This window comes from Cherax quadricarinatus, chromosome 71 (genome assembly GCF_038502225.1).
Source record: "Cherax quadricarinatus isolate ZL_2023a chromosome 71, ASM3850222v1, whole genome shotgun sequence".
Classification (NCBI taxonomy): Eukaryota; Metazoa; Arthropoda; class Malacostraca; order Decapoda; family Parastacidae; genus Cherax; species Cherax quadricarinatus.
The window spans coordinates 21,370,639-21,398,611 of record NC_091362.1 but is presented as its reverse complement, the minus strand read 5'-3'; the positions used below and the strand labels follow the sequence as shown (position 1 = coordinate 21,398,611).

At 39.0% G+C, this 27,973-nt stretch overlaps 1 protein-coding gene across 1 annotated transcript in view; it reads left to right on the top strand.

Annotated features, from left to right (window-relative positions):
• Positions 1-635: 635 nt before the first annotated feature.
• LOC128700375 (putative helicase mov-10-B.1) overlaps positions 636-27,973 on the top strand; it is a gene marked incomplete at its 5' end in the record, with an annotated part of 63,646 nt that continues 36,308 nt past the window's right edge. The window contains 5 exon segments of the mRNA XM_053793541.2: positions 636-773; positions 4,558-4,732; positions 5,146-5,288; positions 11,375-11,545; positions 12,478-12,625. Of these exon segments, the coding sequence (XP_053649516.2) occupies positions 636-773; positions 4,558-4,732; positions 5,146-5,288; positions 11,375-11,545; positions 12,478-12,625 (775 nt within the window).

Sequence of the window (27,973 nt, the reverse complement as noted above, 5' to 3'; positions counted from 1 at the left end):
CCCATGGAGATATGAGGAAATAAACAAGAACATGAACTAGTAAGCAAATAAAAGAAAACCCAGAGGAGTGTGTATATATACACCTACCATCCGACTTACGACCTGCTCGACTTATGACCACTCGACTTACGACCGTGTTTTTTATGCCAAATTTCTGGGAAATAAACAGCTATTTGTGTTGTACACAGTGTTTATCCTAAACCTTAGAGTATAAAATACAGTACTAACAACATAAAAAGTAAAGTAAAACATGAAATACCAAAATAAAACAATAAAATAGTCATTACAAAAATGTTTTGTTGATATTCAGTAGTAAAGTTCGACTTACGACCATTTCGACTTACGACCGGTTTCTCGGAACCGAACTCGGTCGTAAGTCGGATGGTAGGTGTATATTTATATATATATGCTTGTGCATGCATGTATTGTGTGACCTAAGTGTAAGTAGAAGTAGCAAGACGTACCTGAAAAGATCAGATAAATATTATTCATTATACTTTCTTGAACAGAAATCTTGTTCTCTTGGTTTTTCTCAAGTTTTTTCATATGTGTGGGTGTGTGCGCTTGTGAGTGTGCTTATGCATATGTGAGTTTACGTTTGTATTATTTATTGATTTATTAATATATTTTTTCAGGAATAATGAGGATGGCTTACCGAAGATTATTCCTCTGGAACATTACAAATGCAAGCAGAGTTTGCGGTCAATAGCTTATAAAAACTTCAATCCAAATAAAGTTGATTCAAAGCATGTAGCAGAAACCAGAAAATTAAAGTAAGTATTTTAAAATGGTCTTACTTGGCTAATTCTTCTTCTTTCAACAAATCGGCCGTTTCCCACCAAGGCAGGGTGGCCCAAAGAGTAAAACAAAAGTTTCTCTTTTAACTTTAGTAATGTATACAGGAGAAGGGGTTACTAGTCCCTTGCTCCCGGCATTTTAGTCGGCTCTTACGACACGCATGGCTTACAGAGGAAGAATTCTGTTCCATTTTCCCATGGAGATAAGAGGAAACAAGAATTAGGAAGAAAATAGAAGAAAACCCAGAGGGTTGTGCGTGTGTATATATATGCTTGTACATACATATGTCTTATTAGAAGACACATGTTTGAAAAGGTAGAAAGTTGAAAGTGAACATAGAAAAGAGTAAGGTGATGAGAGTATCAAATGATTTAGATAAAGAAAAATTGGATATCAAATTGGGGAGGAGGAGTATGGAAGAAGTGAATATTTTCAGATATTTGGGAGTTGATGTGTAAGCAGATGGATTTATGAAGGATGAGGTTAATCATAGAATTGATGAAGGAAAAAAGGTGAGTGGTGCATTGAGGTATATGTGGAGGCAAAAAATGCTATCTATGGAAGCAAAGAAAGGAATGTATGAAAGTATAGTAGTACCAACACTCTTACGAGTGTGAGGCTTGGGTTGTAAATGCTGCAGCGAGGAGGTGGTTAGAGGCAGTGGAGATGTCCTGTCTAAGGACAATGTGTGGTGTAAATATGTAGAAAATTCGAAGTGTGGAAATTTGGAGGTGTGGAGTTAATAAAAGTATTAGTCAGAGGGCAGAAGAGGGTTTGTTGAGGTGGTATGGTCATTTAGAGAGAATAGATCAAAGTAGAATGACATGGAGAGCGTTTAAATCTGTAGGGGAGGGAAGGCGGGGTAGGGGTCGTCCTCGGAAGGCTTGGAGGGAGGGGGTAAGGGAGGTGTTGTGGGCGAGGGGTTTGGACTTCAAGCAAGCGTGCGTGAGCATGTTAGATAGGAGTGAATGGAGACAAATGGTATTTGGGACCTGACGAGCTGTTGGAGTGTGAGCAGGGTAATATTTAGTGAAGGGATTCAGGGAAACTGGTTATTTTATATAACTGGACTTGAGTCCTGGAAATGGGAAGTACAATGCCTGCACTCTAAAGGAGGGGTTTAAGATATTGGCAGTTTGGAGGGATATATTTTGTATTTTTATATGTATATACTTCTAAACTGTTGTATTCTGGGCACCTCTGCAAAAAACAGTGATTATGTGTGAGCGAGGTGAAAGTGTTGAACGATGAAAAGTTTTTTCTTTTTGGGATTTTCTTACTTTTTGGGTCACCCTGCCTTGGTGGGAGACGACCGACTTGTTGAAAAAAAAAAAAAGGTGTAGTGTGACCCAAGTGTAAGTAGAATTAGCAAGATGTACCTGGAATCTCGCATGTTTATGAGACAGAAAAAAAGACACCAGCAGTCCTACCATTATGTAAAACAATTACAGGCTTCGTTTTACACTCACTTGGCAGAATGGTAGTACCTCCCTGGGCGGTTGCTGTCTACCAACCTAGTACCTAGGTATTACTTATACATCTTGATATAAATCCAAGTAATCTGTTTTTGCACATACTTGATCACTGTTGTCTTGGCTTCAGATTTCTCCTTACCATGACTCCCAAGTTTTTTTCACACACCATGATTAAGCTCTACATCACCTAGGTTATAAGTATGAGGGTTACTTATGTTTCCAAGGACTAGGATTACACTTGTCCACATTGAACTGCATCTGTAACTTTTCAGACCATGACTTTCATTTTTCTAAATCCTGCTGAAGCTCATAGTTGTCCTCCTCAGAATCTTTCAATCTGCCTATTTTTGTTTCATCAGTGTGGTGTAAATATTACACAGAAAATTCGGAGTGTGGAAATAGGAAAAGGTGTGGAGTTAATAAAAGTATTAGTCAGAGGGCAGAAGAGGGGTTGTTGAGGTGGTTTGGTCATTTAGAGAGAATGGATCAAAGTAGAATGGCATGGAAAGCATATAAATCTATAGGGGAAGGAAGGCGAGGTAGGGGCCGTCCTCGAAAGGGTTGGAGAGAGGGGGTAAAGGAGGTTTTGTGGGCAAGTGGCTTGGACTTCCAGCAAGCGTGCGCGAGCGTGTTAGGAGTGAATGGAGACGAATGGTACTTGGGACCTGACGATCTGTTGGAGTGTGAGCAGGGTAATATTTAGTGAAGGGATTCAAGGAAACCGGTTATTTTCATATAGTCGGACTTGAGTCCTGGAAATGGGAAGTACAATGCCTGCACTTTAAAGGAGGGGTTCGGGATATTGGCAGTTTGGAGGGATATGTTGTGTATCTTTATACGTATATGCTTCTAAACTGTTGTATTCTGAGCACCTCTGCAAAAACAGTGAATATGTGTGAGTGTGGTGAGAGTGTTGAATGATGATGAAAGCATTTTCTTTTTGGGGATTTTCTTTCTTTTTTGGGTCACCCTGCCTCGGTGGGAGATGGCCGACTTGTTGGAAAAAAAAAAAAAAAAATTATTCCTTCATCAAGGTCATTGAGCAACAGTGGACCAAAAACTGATCCTTGTGGAATGCCACTAGAGACCTCTCCCCATTCAAGCTTGACCCCATTAATGCAAACTTTTTTCCTCCTATTGGTCAGCCATGCCTTGAACCATGTTATAACTTTACCTCCTATACCATTAGCTGTGACTTTTCTTAATGGCCTTTTGTGAGGTACTCTGTCGAAGGCTTTACTGAAATCCAAATAAAGTACATCATAATCTTTAGTGTTATCTACTGCTAGTAAATTTGTCAGGTAGGAACGACTTGTAGTGAATCCATGCTGAGACTTGTTAATCAAATTATGCTCATTAAGGTGACTTCTAATAATATTGGCTACAACTGGTTGTAATAATTTGCATACTAGAGACGTCAGGCTTATTGAACGGTAGTTTGGCGGAATTGGCTTATCTCCTGAATTAAGTATTGAAATTGTGTTAGCTATCTTCCACATCTTTGGCACAACACCAGTTTGGATTGAAGAGTTTAGGAGGCTCGTTATTGGTTGACTAAGTTCCATCTCACATTCTCTAAGTACCCTTGAATACAATTAGTCATGGGCCAGGGACTTTGTTTTTCGTTTGTCTAATTGTTTGATAATCATATTCCTTGTGACTAATATTATTTAATTTGTTTTTTTCAGGAATTGAATAATTATAATTGTTGGAATATCTTGTGTGAAAATAGACAAGAAATAACTACGTATTAAAAATAGAGCATGTTTCCTGCTCGTTATATCAGTAAGCTGGCCAGGCAATAAGCTGTCATTATCAGTAAGGAAGAATTTAAGGCTACACAAATAATGTTAGACAATGAATATGTAGAAAAAACTTGTCTGACCTATTTTTACACCTGTAATTGATTCCAGGTGTTTACCCTTGTTCATATAATGAATCCTCTCCATCACACAGTCGTCACTAGGGAAGTGAGGTGGCGGGTAAGGTGTTGGAAGATGTAAAGATGTTTTGAAGCATGAGACACAGGCATAACTTAATATGATAATGTTACAGGGCAGAAGCCAGTGTAAAAAACATTTACTGGTTTTTACTTGTGATCTTGTAATGTTTTTCAGTGCAATAAATTTGAATGCTTGTAAGACCAAAATACAAAATAGATAATGTCAATATCAGATTAATGTGTGATTATTGAGTGTCCTTGGAAAGAGAAAAACCACAAACAGGAATTTTTTTAATTCTTCTGAATATACTTAATATATATTGGTACTGTAATTATTTTCAGGGATATGATGAAAGATGGTTTAAATGAAAGAAATTATGTCGACTGGTTTCAAACTATGCTTTGGATTGAAGAGATGCAAATGGAACTTGACATAAGATATTACAGCATGCCTGATGTAACACTAAAGATTGTCCCCCATCTCTACTACAATGCTGCATCATGTGTGGAACTTGAGGTATGTCTAAATTGATCTAACATAGTACTTGTCCTCAAGAATGTGAGTTTGATTTGTGAACTAAGTTGGGCTCAGATGAAGCTTTTGCCACTGCACATTATTTACAGATAAAGAGAGAAGTCTGTTAGTCTGGTGAGGTTTGTTTCCAACATATCAGTTGGGCATTTTTAGGGACTACCTGATAAATCAAGACAGTGATAGTGTGAATGATGGTGAAAGTGTTTCGTTTTTGGGTCGCCCTGCCTTGGTGGGAGATGGCGATGGCCAGCATGTCACAAAAAACAAAAACCTGATAAGTCATGGACAAGTATATGGCAAATCATAAAATTTTATGACTTTTATGAATTTATGCTTTAGTGCACCATTTCTGAAGTTGCAGAGTAAATAAGTCTTAATGTTTCTGTTTCTTATAGGTCCCGGGGCTTTCAGAAAATCGTCCATCCGTCTTACCTGGTGACAATGTGTATGTCACACATGTTGGAAAAAGAAAACCTGTGTATGCTGGTTGTGTCCATAAGCTCAAAGAGAAGTCGATCTACTTAGCTTTCGGTGAAGAGTAAGACACTTTGTATTTCACTGTGTTTAATTACCTAGTATAGCAGAGGTTGTGTTCTAACCCCTGGCCTTTCCCTTTAACTTTCAGTTGAATTATGGCATCTAACTTAGACATGCCTACTTTTTATACCATATGAGGCTTGAGAAGATGCTCCATGTGGAATTTAATCAGCCATATTACTGGCTAAGAAGAAGAAAAACTTTATAAAACTGGGATGCTTAAATGTGCGTGGATGTAGTGCGGATGACAAGAAACAGATGATTGCTGATGTTATGAATGAAAAGAAGTTGGATGTCCTGGCCCTAAGCGAAACAAAGCTGAAGGGGGTAGGGGAGTTTCAGTGGGGGGAAATAAATGGGATTAAATCTGGAGTATCTGAGAGAGTTAGAGCAAGGAAGGGGTAGCAGTAATGTTAAATGATCAGTTATGGAAGGAGAAAAGAGAATATAAATGTGTAAATTTGAGAATTATGTGGATTAAAGTAAAGGTTGGATGCGAAAAGTGGGTCATAATAAGTGTTTATGCACCTGGAGAAGAGAGGAATGTAGAGGAGAGAGAGAGATTTTGGGAGATGTTAAGTGAATGTATAGGAGCCTTTGAATCAAGTGAGAGAGTAATTGTGGTAGGGGACCTGAATGCTAAAGTAGGAGAAACTTTTAGAGAGGGTGTGGTAGGTAAGTTTGGGGTGCCAGGTGTAAATGATAATGGGAGCCCTTTGATTGAACTTTGTATAGAAAGGGGTTTAGTTATAGGTAATACATATTTTAAGAAAAAGAGGATAAATAAGTATACAAGATATGATGTAGGGCAAAATGACAGTAGTTTGTTGGATTATGTATTGGTAGATAAAAGACTGTTGAGTAGACTTCAGGATGTACATGTTTATAGAGGGGCCACAGATATATCAGATCACTTTCTAGTTGTAGCTACACTGAGAGTAAAAGGTAGATGGGATACAAGGAGAATAGAAGCATCAGGGAAGAGAGAGGTGAAGGTTTATAAACTAAAAGAGGAGGCAGTTAGGGTAAGATATAAACAGCTATTGGAGGATAGATGGGCTAATGAGAGTATAGGAAATGGGGTCGAAGAGGTATGGGGTAGGTTTAAAAATGTAGTGTTAGTGTTCAGCAGAAGTTTGTGGTTACAGGAAAGTGGGTGCAGGAGGGAAGAGGAGCGATTGGTGGAATGATGATGTAAAGAGAGTAGTAAGGGAGAAAAAGTTAGCAAGGAGGGAAGAGTATATGGAGAAAAAGAGAGAGGTTAAGAGAGTGGTGAAGCAATGTAAAAAGAGAGCAAATGAGAGAGTGGATGAGATGTTATCAACAAATTTTGTTGAAAATAAGAAAAAGTTTTGGAGTGAGATTAACAAGTTAAGGAAGCCTAGAGAACAAATGGATTTGTCAGTTAAAAATAGGAGAGGAGAGTTATTAAATGGAGAGTTAGAGGTATTGGGAAGATGGAGGGAATATTTTGAGGAATTGTTAAATGTTGATGAAGATAGGGAAGCTGTGATTTCGTGTATAGGACAAGGAGGAATAACATCTTGTAGGAGTGAGGAAGAGCCAGTTGTGAGTGTGGGGGAAGTTCGTGAGGCAGTAGGTAAAATGAAAGGGGGTAAGGCAGCCGGGATTGATGGGATAAAGATAGAAATGTTAAAAGCAGGTGGGGATATAGTTTTGGAGTGGTTGGTGCAATTATTTAATAAATGTATGGAAGAGGGTAAGGTACCTAGGGATTGGCAGAGAGCATGCATAGTTCCTTTGTATAAAGGCAAAGGGGATACAAGAGAGTGCAAAAATTATAGGGGGATAAGTCTGCTTGAGTATACCTGGTAAAGTGTATGGTAGAGTTATTATTGAAAGAATTAAGAGTAAGACGGAGAATAGGATAGCAGATGAACAAGGAGGCTTTAGGAAAGGTAGGGGGTGTGTGGACCAGGTGTTTACAGTGAAACATATAAGTGAACAGCATTTAGTTGAGGCTAAAGAGGTCTTTGTGGCATTTATGGATTTGGAAAAGGCGTATGACAGGGTGGATAGGGGGGCAATGTGGCAGATGTTGCAAGTGTATGGTGTAGGAGGTAGGTTACTGAAAGCAGTGAAGAGTTTTTACGAGGATAGTGAGGCTCAAGTTAGAGTATGTAGGAAAGAGGGAAATTATTTCCCAGTAAAAGTAGGCCTTAGACAAGGATGTGTGATGTCACCGTGGTTGTTTAATATATTTATAGATGGGGTTGTAAGAGAAGTAAATGTGAGGGTCTTGGCAAGAGGCGTGGAGTTAAAAGATAAAGAATCACACACAAAGTGGGAGTTGTCACAGCTGCTCTTTGCTGATGACACTGTGCTCTTGGGAGATTCTGAAGAGAAGTTGCAGAGATTGGTGGATGAATTTGGTAGGGTGTGTAAAAGAAGAAAATTAAAGGTGAATACAGGAAAGAGTAAGGTTATGAGGATAACAAAAAGATTAGGTGATGAAAGATTGAATATCAGATTGGAGGGAGAGAGTATGGAGGAGGTGAATGTATTCAGATATTTGGGAGTGGACGTGTCAGCGGATGGGTCTATGAAAGATGAGGTGAATCATAGAATTGATGAGGGGAAAAGAGTGAGTGGTGCACTTAGGAGTCTGTGGAGACAAAGAACTTTGTCCTTGGAGGCAAAGAGGGGAATGTATGAGAGTATAGTTTTACCAACGCTCTTATATGGGTGTGAAGCATAGGTGATGAATGTTGCAGCGAGGAGAAGGCTGGAGGCAGTGGAGATGTCATGTCTGAGGGCAATGTGTGGTGTGAATATAATGCAGAGAATTCGTAGTTTGGAAGTTAGGAGGAGGTGCGGGATTACCAAAACTGTTGTCCAGAGGGCTGAGGAAGGGTTGTTGAGGTGGTTCGGACATGTAGAGAGAATGGAGTGAAACAGAATGACTTCAAGAGTGTATCAGTCTGTAGTGGAAGGAAGGCGGGGTAGGGGTCGGCCTAGGAAAGGTTGGAGAGAGGGGGTAAAGGAGGTTTTGTGTGCGAGGGGCTTGGACTTCCAGCAGGCATGCGTGAGCGTGTTTGATAGAAGTGAATGGAGACAAATGGTTTTTAATACTTGACGTGCTGTTGGAGTGTGAGCAAAGTAACATTTATGAAGGGGTTCAGGGAAACCGGCAGGCCGGACTTGAGTCCTGGAGATGGGAAGTACAGTGCCTGCACTCTGAAGGAGGGGTGTTAATGTTGCAGTTTAAAAACTGTTGTGTAAAGCACCCGTCTGGCAAGACAGTGATGGAGTGAATGATGGTGAAAGTTTTTCTTTTTCGGGCCACCCTGCCTTGGTGGGAATCGGCCAGTGTGATAATAATAAAAATAATAAAAAATTACTGGCAAAAGATTGACATCATTCAGAAACAAAAAAATAAATATATATCATAGTTAGAGTATATAAGTTACAGGGAACGTCATAAAGCACTTCGTTTGTACTCGTGGAGAAAAGAAGAGAGAGATATCTCATAATATAAACTTGGGCTTGGACAGACAACAGGCATGTTTGAGCATGTTAAGTAGGAGTGACAAATTGTTTTTGGGACTTGAATTGTTGGAGTGTGAGCAGGGCAATATTTTGTGAAGGGATTCAAGGAAACCGGTTAGCCGGACTTGGGTCTCAGATGTAGAAAGTACAGTGCTTGCCTTCTAAAGTAGGGGCTTGGGATATTTGCTATTTAGAGTGACATCTAAACTGTCGTATCTGTCGTATTAGGCAGGCGGACAGGTCTGGTACGCGGTACTAAACACGGGGCACAGTACGAAACTTGGTACAAAATTGAGCCGTAAAAGGTGGTCTAAACTCGAAGCATACTCTACTCGGAGTATGAAACTCGGGGTTCCACTGTATTGTCTTATATGATACAAAACACTAGAAAAGTAACACTATTAATTTAATACTAAATATCAACAAAACACTAGAAAAGTAACACTATTTAATACTAAATATCACCGTATGCCTATGTAAGGACAGGCTATCCACTTCCATACAAGTCTTGCACACGACCACTTTTTACTGTAGTTTGCAGTTGACTGGAGAGATGAACTGCTCATGCTGAGATGATTAGCATCACACTGCATTTTAAGCGGATACTCTTAACACTTGAGCTCACTGCAATAGCAACTGGAGGCAGCTACAAAATTATTGCTGTAGTACATTGTGCTACAGTTAATTTTATGCAATTATGATTTAACCCTTTCAGGGTCCACAGGCCCTCTCAGAGACTTGTTCTCAGGGTCCCCCAAATTTAAAAAAAAAAAAAAAAATTTTTTTTCTTATGAATAGATAGAGAATCTTTTCCCGATTATAATGGCACCAAAAGTATGAAATTTGATGGAAAACTTATGGAATTATGCTCTCGCGAAGTTAGCGGTCTCGATGTTTATGCATCGGCGATTTTGCCCACTTTGAACCCTATTTTCGGCCAATTCCAGTGTACTAGTCAACAAAAAATCATAACTATTTCACTAGAACTCCATTTTTTCTATTGAATGAGTACAAGAAACCACCCATTTACCAATTTCATTTATCCAATACAGTGGTCAGAATTTAGCAATTTTGCCAATTTCACACACATTTCAAAAGATGCCAATTTCCAAATAGGGTCCAGAATAAAAAAGAATGACATTCCTGGCACTAAAATAACAAGTTCTTTGTTCGTTAGTCACATCCCCAGGCCCTTCTTATATTTCTTTGGCTTTCCACTTTGAATTTTTTTCTTACAAAAAATAGAAGATTTACTGTTATGCAAACTACTGCATTAGTGTAGAAATGGTATAAATGATATCACCGCACTTGTGAAAGAATATTAGACTCACCAGTTGATGTGTATTGGACACTTGGCATGATTCGTTTACTTTTGAACTTGGGTAAAAATCAAACATTTCTGCTACTTTGAGCTCAATTTCAAGATACTTTTCCTTGTAAAACCAGTCAAAATCACCTCAATTTCTGTTATATGTCTTCCCTTCTATAAAATGAGACCAGGAAAACTAAATACAACAATAAATACCATATGAAAATACAGTGCAAAGTCGCTCTTTTAATCCAAAAACACGGTCAAATTTTTTTTTTCCTCATTACGCACTGTGTGCTGCAGGATTTTTTTTATACTGCGCACACTGACCACATAGACCCATTCTTTCATATGTAGGCCTACCAGCTTTCTCTCACTAGATTTGAGGGCGCAAGAATTTAGGCGTACTAGTACGTCAAAAACCCTGGGGCATAAGCCGTACTAGTACGGCCGAAACCCTGAAAGGGTTAATATTGGATTGTTAAGTTTGTTTACATTTCTCTCAACTACGATTGGTGCCATGTATGATCTCTTAAGTGTTTGTGTTCATAAGTTTTGATAAAGTTTAACCTTTTATTATAGATTTGTGTATATTTTATGGTAGGCTATTTGGCTCGTCTGCAAGTTTTTTCAAGTTGTTGCAAATCTCCAAAAATCTTCTAATGCATTTATTGAAAAAATTTGCATGTAAGTGGACCCATGCAGTGTGGTGTTCAGGGTCAATTGTATATCAACATTTTTTTTAACACTGGCTTATCATTCAGCATTTCCACTACTCTTCCTTTAGCTCCATTTCTCTCGTATACACCTGACCTTACTCCAACCTACAGTATGTCGTATTAAACATATATCCACATACAACCTTTATTTTTTTTAATGTCGGCCATTTCCCACCGAGGTAGGGTGACCCAAAAAAGAAAGAAAAACCCAAAAAGAAAGAAAAAATTTTCTTCATTCAACACTTTCAGCATCACTCATACATAATCACTGTCTTTGCAGAGGTGCTCAGATACGACATTTTAGACATCCCTCAAAATGTTTCCATCTATAGTAATTCAGATAAGTGTTTTGTTTAAATTAGAGACATGCCTGATTTTTCTTGTTCAGGATTTTCTGTAATTCATGTACTGTGCATTTATTATTCCACAGCAGTTAGCTACTACTGTATGGTAAAATGTCTAATGAGAACATATGTGAAGGAAGACTGGACTACTACTGTACTGTCATTCACTAAGCACAGATTGATTTACTGTCTACTTATATTACAGGTTCATGGACTCTTTTGTGGACAACATGAGAGTAAGCGTGGACTTTGAATTTAATCGTGGTCCTCTGAAAGTTAGCCACAGAGCCGTAGTTCTAATTGGACAGAGAGCCTCAATGTACCTGACTTTCCCTTCCCCTCCAATTAACAATATTCTACCAGTTCGGAATCTCATGTAAGTGTAATGGAGTTCTCTTCGTCTGTAGCAGTAACCTATCTTCATTTTACAGTTCATCCAGTTTGAAAGGTATTTTTCTTCTTTTAGGTCAGATTTTGTTATATTAATCTTCACGAACTTATTTAACCTTAATCATGTTAAAAAACAGTTGACTACAACACTTCTGCAATTTAGTTGCTGGGCAATCCCAGCCAGTATTCAAAATGCACAGGAATTAGAGTATCAGTCTTGAGGTGGTCTAGGCACTTTAAAGAGGATGGAACAAAATAGGATGACTAGGAGGGAATATAAATGTGGGATGGAGAGAAGAAGGGATAGGGACCATCTCAGGAAGGGTTGGAGGGAGGGGATATAGGAGGTTTTGAGTGCCAGGGTCTTCAACACCCAAGAAGCATTAGATAAGAGTGAAGGGAGGCAAGTAATTTTTTTTGTGGCTTGATTTGTTGGAATTTGAGCTAGGTAACATTTATAAAGGGAAACCAGTTAGCTGGACTTGACTTCACGAGATGTTTGAAAATGCAGTGCCTTCACTCTGAAGGAGGGGTGAGGATGGTGCAGTTTGGAAGGCCATCAAGAGCTGTAATGTCAGCAACTTCAGGCAAGACAGCAGTTGATTAAATGATGGTAAATGTGTTTCCTTCTTTTTTCTGGGTCACTCTACCTTGGTGGGAGATTATCTGAGTAGAAGTAACAAGTTAATCAGGGGGGGGGGGGTTAGGATGGGTTGTTGGAATTCCAACCTCTTACCCACCCTTTACTAGTTTACATTTGACTGCTTAAATGAAAAAATCTAATTTTACTTAATAATGTTTAACCTCATTTTCTAATTGTTATAGAGCAGAAATTATTATATTTACCTGGAGTTTACCTGGAGAGAGTTTCGGGGGTCAACGCCCCCGCGGCCCGGTTAATTTTTAACTTTGTTACAGGCCTTATAATCGCAAGCTTCAGGAAAACAAAGAGCAAATGTTAGCAGTCCACAACATTGTGTCTGGAACATCCAAGCCAGCCCCCTACATAGTATTTGGCCCTCCTGGCACTGGAAAAACTGTTACCATAGTGGAGGCCATCAAACAGGTAGAGTTAATGCAAATGTAAATTTGATGAATGATATGCATGTGCAACATGCACTGTTAGTAACCCTGGATTAAATGGACTTCGGAAATATGAAACAAAATCTTCCGAGTCATTTGACTCAGAAATAGCAAAGTGTTTGGTTTACAGAGTTGTTTGGTTACCGTTATGATTGAGGCAAAACATATTAATCGCTATTCACCACACTCGCCATTATCGACCATCCTTCTCTATTAGACCCTCAGATCAAGGGTTTACCGTGCCGTTTGTTTCCAATTACTGCTAGGGAATGGCAAAGTAGGTTACAGGGACATTCACTTACTAAAAATATGTAATATTGAGGAAGCCTGTATCTTAGAAGACAGTATTTATTTTAGGATCATATAAAAACTTGAAATGGTTGTCTGAGGGCTGAAACCATACTGATATGGTAGGTTTGTTAGAATATGAGATGAATAAATATAAGTGAATTCAAAACAAGAGTTGATGATAAGTTTAAAGGGAAATTTGCTGTTATTGTATTTGGGCTGCATTTTTATAAGGTGTTGGTAACTAGCAGAATCTGGGAATTAAATTTAATCCTAGACGATTGCAGCGCTGTAAGGCAGAGGGATCCAGGTTTTTGAATAGTGGGCCACATTGCGAGAGAGTTGTTTATTTGTATAGGCCTACTGGCCTAGGAGTTCATGTGTGCTAATTTTTTTTTTTTTTTTTTGCTAAAATTCTTAGTTGAGCCTCAATCAAATAGGTTACATTAAACCTGCTGGCCAAATATTGGATGCTTCCACTTTAAGGAGATCATGCATAACATCTGCGAGACTTGTTACAAGATGATTTGTTTTGTCAAGTCCTGCATGCTGCACGAGTCTACGGCTTACAGCTCAACGAAGATAGGTTCATCCTTCCTCTGGGCTGATTTGATATAATGGAAGAGGTACACTTGGAGCAGTGGTAATTCAAATTTAATTTTTTTAAATAATGTATTAAAGAAGTAATAGGTAGTAGGTTGGTAGACAGCAACCGCCCAGGCAGGTACTACTGTCCTGCCAAGTGAGTGTAAAACGAAAGCTTGTAATTGTTTTACATGATGGTAGGATTGCTGGTGTTATTTGTCTGTTTCATAAACATGCAAGATTTCAGGTACATCTTGCTACTTCTACTTACACTTAGGTCACACTACACATACATATACAAGCATATATATATACATACCCCTCTGGGTTTTCTTCTATTTTCTTTCTAGTTCTTTTTATTATTATTTTTTTTATTATCACACTGGCCGATTCCCACCAAGGCAGGGTGGCCCGAAAAAGAAAAACTTTCACCATCATTCACTCCATCACTGTCTTGCCAGAAGGGTGCTTTACACTACAGTTTTTAAACTGCAACATTAACACCCCTCCTTCAGAGTGCAGGCACTGTACTTCCCATCTCCAGGACTCAAGTCCGGCCTGCCGGTTTCCCTAAACCCCTTCATAAATGTTACTTTGCTCACACTCCAACAGCACGTCAAGTATTAAAAACCATTTGTCTCCATTCACTCCTATCAAACACGCTCACGCATGCCTGCTGGAAGTCCAAGCCCCTTGCACACAAAACCTCCTTTACCCCCTCCCTCCAACCTTTCCTAGGCCGACCCCTACCCCGCCTTCCTTCCACTACAGACTGATACAGTCTTGAAGTCACTCTGTTTCACTCCATTCTCTCTACATGTCCGAACCACCTCAACAACCCTTCTTCAGCCCTCTGGACAACAGTTTTGGTAATCCCGCACCTCCTCCTAACTTCCAAACTACGAATTCTCTGCATTATATTCACACCACACATTGCCCTCAGACATGACATCTCCACTGCCTCCAGCCTTCTCCTCGCTGCAACATTCATCACCCATGCTTCACACCCATATAAGAGTGTTGGTAAAACTATACTCTCGTACATTCCCCTCTTTGCCTCCAAGGACAAAGTTCTTTGTCTCCACAGACTCCTAAGTGCACCGCTCACCCTTTTCCCCTCATCAATTCTATGATTCACCTCATCTTTCATAGACCCATCCGCTGACACGTCCACTCCCAAATATCTGAATACATTCACCTCCTCCATACTCTCTCCCTCCAATCTGATATCCAATCTTTCATCACCTAATCTTTTTGTTATCCTCATAACCTTACCCTTTCCTGTATTCACTTTTAATTTTCTTCTTTTGCACACCCTACCAAATTCATCCACCAATCTCTGCAACTTCTCTTCAGAATCTCCCAAGAGCACAGTGTCATCAGCAAAGAGAAACTCTGACAACTCCCACTTCATGTGTGATTCTTTATCTTTTAACTCCACACCTCTTGCCAAGACCCTCGCATTTACTTCTCTTACAACCCCATCTATAAATATATTAACCCTTTGAGGGTCGACAGGCCCTCTCCGAAACTCGTTCTCAGGGTCGGCCAAATTTAAAAAAAAAAAAAAATTATTTTCTCTTATGAAAAGATAGAGAATCTTTTCCCGATCATAAAGACACCAAAAGTTTGAAATTTGATAGAAAACTTACGGAATTATGCTCTCGCAAAGTTAGCGGTCTCGGCGATGTTTACGCATCGGCGATTTTGCCCACTTTGAGCCCCATTTTCGGCCAATTTCACTGTACTAGTCGACAAAAAACATGAATATTTCGCTAGAACTCCATTTTTTCTTTCTAATGGATGCAAGAAACCACTCATTTATGAAATTCAACTATCCAGTACAGTGGTCAGAATTTAGCAATTTTGCCAATTTCACACAAATTTCAAAAGATGCCAATTTCGGAATAGGGTCCAGAATAAACAAGAAAGACATTCCTGGCACTAAAATGACATTTCCTCTAGTCATTAGTCATGTCTCAAGTCCCCTCTTATATTCTTTTGCTTTCCACTTTGAATTTTTATTTTCACAAAAAATATAAGATTTACTGTTATGCAGACTACTGCATTAGTGTAAAAAATGGTATAAATATTGGTGCACTTGTGAAAGAATATTAGACTCACAAGTTGACGTGTATTGCACGCTTGGCATGATTTGTTTACTTTTGAAGTTTGGTAAAAATCGAACATTTCTGCTACTTTGAGCTCAATTTCAAGGCACCTTTCTTTGTAAAACCAGTCAAAATCATCTCAATTTCTGTAATATGTCTTCCATTCTATAAAATGAGACCAAGAAAACTAGAATACAACAATAAATACCATACGAAAATACACTGCAAAGTCGCTGATTTATTAAAAAAAAATGGTCAAAGTTTTTTTTTTCTCATTATGCACTGTGTGCTGCAGGATTTTTTTTAGACTGTGCACACTGACCACATAGACCCATTCTTTCATATGAAGGCCTACCAGCTTTCTCCCACTAGATTTGAGGCCGCTAGAATTTATGAGTACTAGTACGTCAAAAACCCCTACGCGTAAAACGTACTAGTACGACGAAAACCCTCAAAGGGTTAAACAACCACGGTGACATCACACATCCTTGTCTAAGGCCTACTTTTACTGGGAAATAATTTCCCTCTTTCCTACATACTCTAACTTGAGCCTCACTATTCTCATAAAAACTCTTCACTGCTTTCAGTAACCTACCTCCTACACCATACACCTGCAACATCTGCCACATTGCCCCCCTATCCACCCTGCCATACGCCTTTTCCAAATCCATAAATGTCACAAAGACCTCTTTAGCCTTATCTAAATACTGTTCACTTATATGTTTCACTGTAAACACCTGGTCCAGACATCCCCTACCTTTCCTAAAGCCTCCTTGTTCATCTGCTATCCTATTCTCAGTCTTACTCTTAATTCTTTCAATAATAACTCTACCATACACTTTACCAGGTATACTCAACAGACTTATCCCCCTATAATTTTTGCACTCTCTTTTGTCCCCTTTGCCTTTATACAAAGGAACTATGCATGCTCTCTGCCAATCCCTAGGTACCTTACCCTCTTCCATACATTTATTAAATAATTTCACCAACCACTCCAAAACTATATCCCCACCTGCTTTTAACATTTCTATCTTTATTCCATCAATCCCAGCTGCCTTACCCCCTTTCATTTTACCTACTGCCTCACGAACTTCCCCCACACTCACAACTGGCTTTTCCTCACTCCTTTTTTTTTTTTTTTTTTTTTTTCAACAAGTCGGCCGTCTCCCACCGAGGCAGGGTGACCCAAAAAAGAAAGAAAATCCCCAAAAAGAAAATACTTTCATCATCATTCAACACTTTCACCACACTCGCACATTATCACTGTTTTTGCAGAGGTGCTCAGAATACAACAGTCTAGAAGCATAAACATATAAAGATACACAACATATCCCTCCAAACTGCCAATATCCCAAACCCCTCCTTTAAAGTGCAGGCATTGTACTTCCCATTTCCAGGACTCAAGTCCGACTATATGAAAATAACCGGTTTCCCTGAATCCCTTCACTAAATATTACCCTGCTCACACTCCAACAGATCGTCAGGTCCCAAGTACCATTCGTCTCCATTCACTCCTATCTAACACGCTCACGCACGCTTGCTGGAAGTCCAAGCCCCTTACCCACAAAACCTCCTTTACCCCCTCTCTCCAACCCTTTCGAGGACGACCCCTACCCCGCCTTCCTTCCCCTATAGATTTATATGCTTTCCATGTCATTCTACTGTGATCCATTCTCTCTAAATGACCAAACCACCTCAACAACCCCTCTTCTGCCCTCTGACTAATACTTTTATTAACTCCACACCTTCTCCTAATTTCCACACTCCGAATTTTCTGCATAATATTTACACCACACATTGCCCTTAAACAGGACATCTCCGCTGCCTCCAACCGTCTCCTCGCTGCTGCATTTACCACCCAAGCTTCACACCCATATAAGAGTGTTGGTACTACTATACTTTCATACATTCCCTTCTTTGCCTCCATAGATAACGTTTTTTGACTCCACATATACCTCAACGCACCACTCACCTTTTTTCCCTCATCAATTCTATGATTAACCTCATCCTTCATAAATCCATCCGCCGACACGTCAACTCCCAAGTATCTGAAAACATTCACTTCTTCCATACTCCTCCTCCCCAATTTGATATCCAATTTTTCTTTATCTAAATCATTTGACACCCTCATCACCTTACTCTTTTCTATGTTCACTTTCAACTTTCTACCTTTACACACATTCCCAAACTCATCCACTAACCTTTGCAATTTTTCTTTAGAATCTCCCATAAGCACAGTATCATCAGCAAAAAGTAACTGTGTCAATTCCCATTTTGAATTTGATTCCCCATAATTTAATCCCACCCCTCTCCCAAACACCCTAGCATTTACTTCCTTTACAACCCCATCTATAAATATATTAAACAACCATGGTGACATTACACATCCCTGTCTAAGACCTACTTTTACCGGGAAGTAGTCTCCCTCTCTTCTACACACCCTAACCTGAGCCTCACTATCCTCATAAAAACTCTTTACAGCATTTAATAACTTACCACCTATTCCATATACTTGCAACATCTGCCACATTGCTCCTCTATCCACTCTATCATATGCCTTTTCTAAATCCATAAATGCAATAAAAACTTCCCTATCTTTATCTAAATACTGTTCACATATATGCTTCAATGTAAACACCTGATCTACACATCCCCTACCCACTCTAAAACCTCCTTGCTCATCTGCAATCCTACATTCTGTCTTACCTCTAATTCTTTCAATTATAACCCTACCGTACACTTTTCCTGGTATACTCAGTAAGCTTATTCCTCTATAATTTTTACAGTCTCTTTTGTCCCCTTTCCCTTTATATAAAGGGACTATACATGCTCTCTGCCAATCCCTAGGTACTTTCCCCTCTTTCATACATTTATTAAACAAAAGTACCAACCACTCCAACACTATATCCCCCCCTGCTTTTAACATTTCTGTCATGATCCCATCAGTTCCAGCTGCTTTACCCCCTTTCATTTTACGTAATGCCTCACGTACCTCCCCCACACTTACATTCTGCTCTTCTTCACTCCTAAAAGATGGTATACCTCCCTGACCAGTGCATGAAATTACTGCCTCTGTTTCTTCCTTAACATTTAAAAGTTCCTCAAAATATTCTCGCCATCTACCCAATACCTCCATCTCCCCATCTACTAACTCCCCTACTCTGTTTTTAACTGACAAATCCATATTTTCCCTAGGCTTTCTTAACTTGTTTAACTCACTCCAAAATTTTTTCTTATTTTCATTAAAATTTCTTGACAGTGCCTCTCCCACTCTATCATCTGCTCTCCTTTTGCACTCTCTCACCACTCTCTTTACCTTTCTTTTACTCTCCATATACTCTGCTCTTCTTATAACACTTCTGCTTTGTAAAAACCTCTCATAAGCTACCTTTTTCTCTTTTATCACACCCTTTACTTCATCATTCCACCAATCACTCCTCTTTCCTCCTGCCCCCACCCTCCTATAACCACAAACTTCTGCCCCACATTCTAATACTGCATTTTTAAAACTATTCCAACCCTCTTCAACCCCCCCACTACTCATCTTTGCACTAGCCCACCTTTCTGCCAATAGTCGCTTATATCTCACCCGAACTTCCTCCTCCCTTAGTTTATACACTTTCACCTCCCTCTTACTTGTTGTTGCCACCTTCCTCTTACTTGTTGTTGCCACCTTCCTCTTTTCCCATCTACCTCTTACTCTAACTGTAGCTACAACTAAATAATGATCCGATATATCAGTTGCCCCTCTATAAACATGTACATCCTGGAGCCTACCCATCAACCTTTTATCCACCAATACATAATCTAATAAACTACTTTCATTACGTGCTACATCATACCTTGTATATTTATTTATCCTCTTTTTCATAAAATATGTATTACTTATTACCAAATTTCTTTCTACACATAGCTCAATTAAAGGCTCCCCATTTACATTTACCCCTGGCACCCCAAATTTACCTACTACTCCCTCCATAACATTTTTACCCACTTTAGCATTAAAATCCCCAACCACCATTACTCTCACACTTGATTCAAAACTCCCCACGCATTCACTCAACATTTCCCAAAATCTCTCTCTCTCCTCTACACTTCTCTCTTCTCCAGGTGCATACACGCTTATAACCCACTTTTCACATCCAATCTTTATTTTACTCCACATAATCCTTGAATTAATACATTTATAGTCCCTCTTTTCCTGCCATAGCTTATCCTTCAACATTATTGCTACTCCTTCTTTAGCTCTAACTCTATTTGAAACCCCTGACCTAATCCCATTTATTTCTCTCCACTGAAACTCTCCCACCCCCTTCAGCTTTGTTTCACTTAAAGCCAGGACATCCAGCTTCTTCTCATTCATAACATCCACAATCATCTCTTTCTTATCATCTGCACAACATCCACGCACATTCAGACTTCCCACTTTGACAATTTTCTTCTTCTTATTCTTTTTAGTAATCTTTACAGGAAAAGGGGTTACTAGCCCATTGTTCCCGGCATTTTAGTTGACTTTTACAACACGCATGGCTTACGGAGGAAAGATTCTTATTCCACTTCCCCATGGATATAAAAGGAAAATTAATAAGACCAAGAACTATTAAGATAAAATCAAAGAAAACTCAGATGAGTGTGTATAAATAAATGTGTACATGTATGTGTAGTGTGACCTAAGTGTAAGTAGAAGTAGCAAGACATGCCTGTAATCTTGCATATTTATGAGACAGACAAAAGACATCAGCAATCCTACCATCATGTAAAACAATCACAGGCTTCGTTTTACACTCACTTGGCAGGACGGTAGTACCTCCCTGGGTGGTTGCTGTCTACCAACCTACTACCTCACTCCTACAAGATGTTATTCCTCCTTGCCCTATACACGAAATCACAGCTTCCCTATCTTCATCGACATTTAACAATTCCTCAAAATATTCCCTCCATCTTCCCAATACCTCTAACTCTCCATTTAATAACTCTCCTCTCTTATTTTTAACTGACAAATCCATTTGTTCTCTAGGCTTCCTTAACTTGTTAATCTCACTCCAAAACTTTTTCTTATTTTCAACAAAATTTGTTGATAACATTTCACCCACTCTCTCATTTGCTCTCTTTTTACATTGCTTCACCACTCTCTTAACCTCTCTCTTTTCCTCCATATACTCTTCCCTCCTTGTATCACTTCTACTTCGTAAAAACTTCTCATATGCTAACTTTTTCTCCCTTACTACTCTCTTTACATCATCATTCCACCAATTGCTCCTCTTCCCTCCCACACCTACTTTCCTGTAACCACAAACTTCTGCTGAACACTGTAACACTACATTTTTAAACCTACCCCATACCTCTTCGATCCCATTTCCTATGCTCTCATTAGCCCATCTATCCTCCAATAGCTGTTTATATCTTACCCTAACTGCCTCCTGTTTTAGTTTATAAACCTCCACCTCTCTCTTCCCTGATGCTTCTATTCTCCTTGTATCCCATCTACCTTTTACTCTCAGTGTAGCTACAACTAGAAAGTGATCTGATATATCTGTGGCCCCTCTATAAACATGTACATCGTGAAGTCTATTCAACAGTCTTTTATCTACCAATACATAATCCAACAAACTACTGTCATTTCGCCCTACATCATATCTTGTATACTTATTTATCCTCTTTTTCTTAAAATATGTATTACCTATAACTAAACCCCTTTCTATACAAAGTTCAATCAAAGGGCTTCCATTATCATTTACACCTGGCACCCCAAACTTACCTACCACACCCTCTCTAAAAGTTTCTCCTACTTTAGCATTCAGATCCCCTACCACAATGACTCTCTCACTTGGTTCAAAGGCTCCTATACATTCACTTAACATCTCCCAAAATCTCTCTCTCTCCTCTACATTCCTCTCTTCTCCAGGTGCATACACGCTTATTATGACCCACTTTTTGCATCCAACCTTTACTTTAATTCACATAATTCTTGAATTTACACATTCATATTCTCTTTTCTCCTTCCATAACTGATCCTTCAACATTACTGCTACCCCTTCCTTTGCTCTAACTCTCTCAGATACTCCAGATTTAATCCCATTTATTTCCCCCCACCGAAACTCCCCTATCCCCTTCAGCTTTGTTTCGCTTAGGGCCAGGACATCCAACTTCTTTTCATTCATAACATCAGCAATCATCTGTTTCTTGTCATCCGCACTACATCCACGCACATTCAAGCATCCCAGTTTTATAAAATTTTTCTTCTCTTTTTTAGTAAATGTCTACAGGAGAAGGGGTTACTAGCCCATTGCTCCCGGCACTTTAGTCGCCTCATACGACACGTATGGCTTACGGAGGAAAGATTCTTTTCCACTTCCCCATGGACAATAGAAGAAATAAGGAAGAACAAGAGCTATTTAGAAAAAGGGAGAAAAACCTAGATGTATGTATATATATATGCATGTGCGTGTCTGTGAAGTGTGACCAAAGTGTAAGTAGGAGTAGCAAGATATCCCTGTTATCTAGGGTGTTTATGAGACAGAAAAAGAAACCAGCAATCCTACCATCATGCAAAACAGTTACAGGTTTCTGTTTCACAGTCATCTGGCAGGACGGTAGTACTTCCCTGGGTGGTTGCTCTCTTCTTATCTCCATGGGGAAGTGGAACAGAATTCTTCCTCTGTAAGCCATGCGTGTCTTAAGAGGCGACTAAAATGCCAGGAGCAAGGGGCTAGTAACCCCTTCTCCTGTATATATTACTAAATGTAGAAGGAGAAACTTTTGTTTTTCCTTTTGGGCCACCCCGCCTCGGTGGGATACAGCCGGTGTGTTGAAAGAAACAAGAAAGATATTAAAGTAGTAGTAGGTTGGTAGACAGCAACCGCCCAGGGAGGTACTACCGTAAAACAGAAACCTGTAATTGTTTTACATGATGGTAGGATTGCTGGTGTCGTTTTTTGTCTCATAAACATGCAAGGTTTTAGGTATGTCTTGCTACTTCTTCTTACACTTAGGTCACACTACACATACATGCATACAAGCATATATATATAATTTTTTTTTTTTTTCAACAAGTCGGCCATCTCCCACAGAGGCAGGGTGACCCAAAAGGAAAGAAAATCCCCAAAAAGAAAATACTTTCATCATCATTCAACACTTTCATCTCACCCACACATAATCACTGTTTTTGCAGAGGTGCTCAGAACACAACACCATTTTGTGTTTTCTTCTATTTTCTGTCTAGTGCTTGTTCTTGTTTATTTCCTCTTATCTCCATGGGGAAGTGGAGCAGAATTCTTCCTCCGTAAGCCATGCGTGTTGTAAGAGGTGACTAAAATGCCAGGAGGAAGGGGCTAGTAACCCCTTCTACTGTACAAATTACTAAATTTAAAAAGAAAAACTTTCGTTTTTCTTTTTGGGCCACACTGCCTTGGCGGGATACGGCCAGTTTGTTGAAAAAAAAAAAATTAAAGTAGTAGTAGGTTGGTAGACAGCAACCGCCCAGGGAGGTACTACCGTCTTGCCAAGTGAGTGCGAAACAGAAAACTGTAATTGTTTTACGTGACGGTAGGATTGCTATTGTCGTTTTTTCCATCTCGCAAACACACAGGATAACAGGTGTATCTTGCTACTTCTGCTTATACTTAGGTCACACTTCACATGCATGTACATGTATATATATTTGCACATCCCTCTGGGGTTTTTTCTATTTTCTTAATTTTTCTTTTTGTTCTTTATTTCCTCTTATCTCCATGGAGAAGTGGAAGATGATTCTTCCTCCACAAGCCATGCATGTTGTAAGAGGCGACTAATATGTCGGGACCAAGGGGGTAGTAACCTCTTCTCCTCTACACATTATTAAATTTAAAAATAAAATCTTTCGTTTTTCTTTTTTAGGTCACACAGCCTCAGTGGGATGTGGCCGGTTTGTTGAAAAAAATTAAAGAAGTTAGAAGACAGACACACACAGGCAGAACCATTGTTATAGGATACATGAACCAAAATATTAAGCAGAATGAAAGGAGAAAAATGAATGTGATATTGGAGAAGGAAGAAATATGATATTAAAGCTGTGGGTACATGAAGTGCAAGAATTACAGGTTAGGAGACTAAGTAGGTATGAATAGTCCCATACAAGATTTAGTTTTTACAAGCAAGAAGACTTAAGAGAAAGATAAGAAAGGAAACAAGGTAGCTTCAGAGATTAGGAGAGGGATGGAGGGAGAGAGAGGCAGCATCCCCTGAGATGTAATTAGTAGGAATTTTTTTTTTAATGAAAAATAGTTGAAACATTAGTGGCTTCTGATATTGCAAATTATCTGATGTCATGGATATTTGTCTTAACATTTGCAAAATGAAGGAAACAAAATAATGATATCATTGCCTTTTGGTTTATCTTCATATACCAATATAATTTCATATAGTAAGCAATTGGCAATTAGTAGCTTTTAGAATGCAAATAAATTTTTTATATCCCCCTATGCTGCCTTGTTTCTACTTCAACAAGTAGTTGGTGAGTACAGTAAATTTTCCTGATTTCTAAATCTTCAATATTAATAACTGTGGGAGAGCTTTACAGTATTAATGATAACTGTGGGAGAGCTTTATTGCAATATTAATTATGACTGGGAGAGCTTTATTACATTATTAATGATAACTGTAGGAGAGCTTTACAATATTAATTAAGTTTATTCTTAATTCAGTAATTCCTGTTTTTTTTTTTTTTTTTTTTGTGTAAGGGGGTCAAAAGCTAGTTTAATTGCCCCTTTTCCTGTGTCTTCTTTCACTTCTACCCCTCTTCCCCTCCTTTCTTTTTGATTGCTTATGAATAGGGATATGACAAAGTATCGTTATTGGCTATTTTTATGGCATCATTGAAAAATGGCCAGTACCAGCGTCTACTTTTTATAATATATTACATGTGTACTTAAAAATATGATTAAGAATACTCTTCTCATGATTGTGAGTTACTCGCACACATGCATGAGTGCTCTTACACGCACGCATGCTCACGTGCACACAGGTACGCATGCACTCACTGTTGACAAGTGCCTCTGACAACCAGTAATTATTGCAACAGGCCAAGTAAGGAGTAATGACATTATCATCATAGAGAAATTATATTATTTAATATTTAACCTTCCTATTTTATTTAATACCTATTGTACAATAAGATAAGTACAACAGATAAGCATACCGGAGGGCCCCACTTATACAGCAGGTTAGGTTCTGGGCTGCTGCTGTAAAGCAGAAATTGTAGGTGTAGTGTCTGATATGTGGAAGATGGCTAATGTAATTTCTATTTTTAAAACAGGACAATTCGTTACCGTCCAATTACTGCCCAATAAGCCTGACCTCAACTGTAGGCAAATTACTAGTCAATTATAGCTCAGACTATAAGAAGCCATCTTGATAAGCATAGCTTGATTAATGATACTCAGCATGGATTCACCAGAGGCCGGTCTTGTCAAACTAATTTATTAACTTTCTTCAGTAAAGCTTTTGAGGCTGTTGACCACAATAAAGAATTTGATATTATTTACTTAGATTTTAGTAAGGCTTTTGATAGAGTTCCGCACCAAAGACTGTGGCAGCTTATGGCACTGGGGGAAGGGTGCTCTCGTGGATCAAATCATGGCTTACAGACAGGAAGCAGAGAGTGTCCATAAATGGGGTTAAATCCGAGTGGGGATCAGTAACAAGTGGCGTTCCACAGGGATCAGTCTTGGGCCCGTTGTTGTTTATAATATATATCAATGATCTTGATGAAGGAATTACTAGTGATATGAGCAAATTCGCCGATGACACAAAGATAGGTAGGATAATTGATTCAAACGTAGATATTAGGGAACTTCAGAAGGATTTAGACAAACTCTATTCTTGGTCAGAAAAGTGGCAGATGCAGTTCAATGTAGATAAATGCAAGGTTCTGAAGCTCGGGAGTGTCCATAACCCTAGCACTTATAAGTTAAATAATGTAGAACTTAGCCATACAGATTGTGAAAAGGACTTGGGGGTTATGGTAAGCAGCAACCTTAAACCAAGACAGCAATGCCTAAGTGTACATAATAAGGCAAATAGATTACTGGGATTTATATCAAGAAGTGTAAGCAACAGAAGTCCAGAGGTCATACTGCAGCTTTATACATCATTAGTAAGGCCTCACCTAGATTATGCAGCTCAGTTCTGGTCTCCATATTACAGAATGGACATAATTCATTAGAAAACATTCAGTGTAGGATGACTAAATTAATACATAGCATTAGAAATCTTCCTTATGAAGAAAGACTGAAGACTCTTAAATTACATTCACTTGTTAGACGAAGAATGAGGGGAGACATGATCGAAGTGTATAAGTGGAAGATAGGTATTAATAAAGGGGATATTAATAAGGTCTTGAGGACATCTCTCCAAGAGAGAACCCACAGTAATGGATTTAAATTAGACAAGTTTAGATTTAGAAAGGACATAGGAAAGTATTGGTTTGGAAATAGGCTAGTTGATGAGTGGAACAGTCTACCTAGTTGGGTTATTGAGGCTAGGACTTTGGGTAGTTTCAAATTTAGAAGTTGGATAAATACATGAGTGAGAGGGGTTGGATTTGAATGGGTCTTGCAAATGAGTGGATAGAGTTATCAGAGCTTATTTCTTGGGTAGCATTGAAAATTAGGTTGGGCAAATGTTTTGTTAGTGGGATGGATTGTAAAGGACTTGCCTAGTATGGGCCAACAGGCCTGCTGCAGTGTTCCTCATATCTTATGTTCTTATGTTCAATAAGCATTCCCTTATATATGGAACATAGTGATTATAATTATAAAAATACATATGGGAAAGAGATGATTGTGGATGTTATGAGAAGAAGCTGGAAGTCCTGGCTTTAAGTGAAACAAAGCTAAAGGGGGTGGGTGAGTTTCAGTAGAGAGGAATAAATGGGATTAGGTCAGGTGTTTCTAGTAGAGTTAGAGCTAAAGAAGGAGTAGCAATAATGTTAAAGGATAAGCTATGGCAGGAAAAGATGGACTATTATGTATTAATTCAAGGATTATGTGGAGTAAAATAAAGGTTGGATGTGAGAAGTGGGTTATAGTAAACGTATATGCACCTGGGGAAGAGAGAAGTATAGAGGAGAGAGAGAGAGAGAGAGAGATTTTGGGAAATGTTGAGTGAATGGGTGGGGAGTTTTGAACCAAGTGTGAGAGTACTTGTGGTTGGGGATTTTAATGCTAAAGTGGGTAAAAATGTTGTGGAGGGAGTAGCAGGTAAATTTGGGGTGCCAGGGGTAAATGAAAAGGGGGAGTCTTTAATTGAGCTATGTGTAGAAAGAGGTTTGGTAATAAGTAATACATATTTTATGAAAAAGAGGATAAATATACAAGGTATGATGCAGCACGTAATGAAAGTAGTTTGTTAGATTATGTATTGGATAAAAGGTTGATAGGTAGGCTCCAGGATGTACACGTTTATAGAGGGGCAACTGATATATCGGATCATTATCTAGTTGTAGCTACAGTTAGAGTAAGAGGTAGATGGGATAAGTGGAAAATAGCAACAACAAGTAAGAGGGAGGTGAAAGTGTATAAACTAAGGGAGGAGGAAGTTTGGGTGAAATATAAGCAACTATTAGCAGAAAGGTGGGCTGGTGCAAGTATGAGTAGTGGAGGGGTTAAAGAGGGTTGGAATGGTTTTAAAAATGCAGTATTAGAATGTGGGGCAGAAGTTTGTGGTTATAGGAGGGTGGGTGCAGGAGGAAAGAGGAGTGATTGGTGGAATGATGAAGTAAAGGGTGTGATAAAAAGAGAAAAAGGTAGCTTATGAGAGGTATTTACAAAACAGAAGTGTTATAAGAAGAATAGAGTATATGGAGAGTAAAAGAAAGGTGAAGAGAGTGGTGAGAGAGTGCAAAAGGAGAGCAGATGACAGTGGGAGAGGTACTGTCAAGAAATTTTAATGAAAATAAGAAAAAAGTTTGGAGTGAGTTAAACAAGTTAAGAAACCCTAGGGAACAAATGGATTTGTCTGTTAAAAACAGAGTAGGGGAGTTAGTAGATGGGGAGATGGAGGTTTTGGGTAGATGGCGAGAATATTTTGAGGAACTTTTAAATATCAACTAAGAAAGGGAGGTGGTAATTTCATGTATTGGCCAGGGAGGTATACCATCTCTTAGGAGTGAAGAAGAACAGGATGCGAGTGTAGGGGAGGTGCGTGAGGCATTACGTAGAATGAAAGGGGGTAAGGCAGCTGGAACTGATGGGATCATGACAAATGTTAAAAGCAGGGGGGAACATAGTGTTGGAGTGGTTGGTATTTTTGTTTAATAAATGTATGAAAGAGGGGAATGTACCTAGGGATTGGCATAGTGTGTATATTCC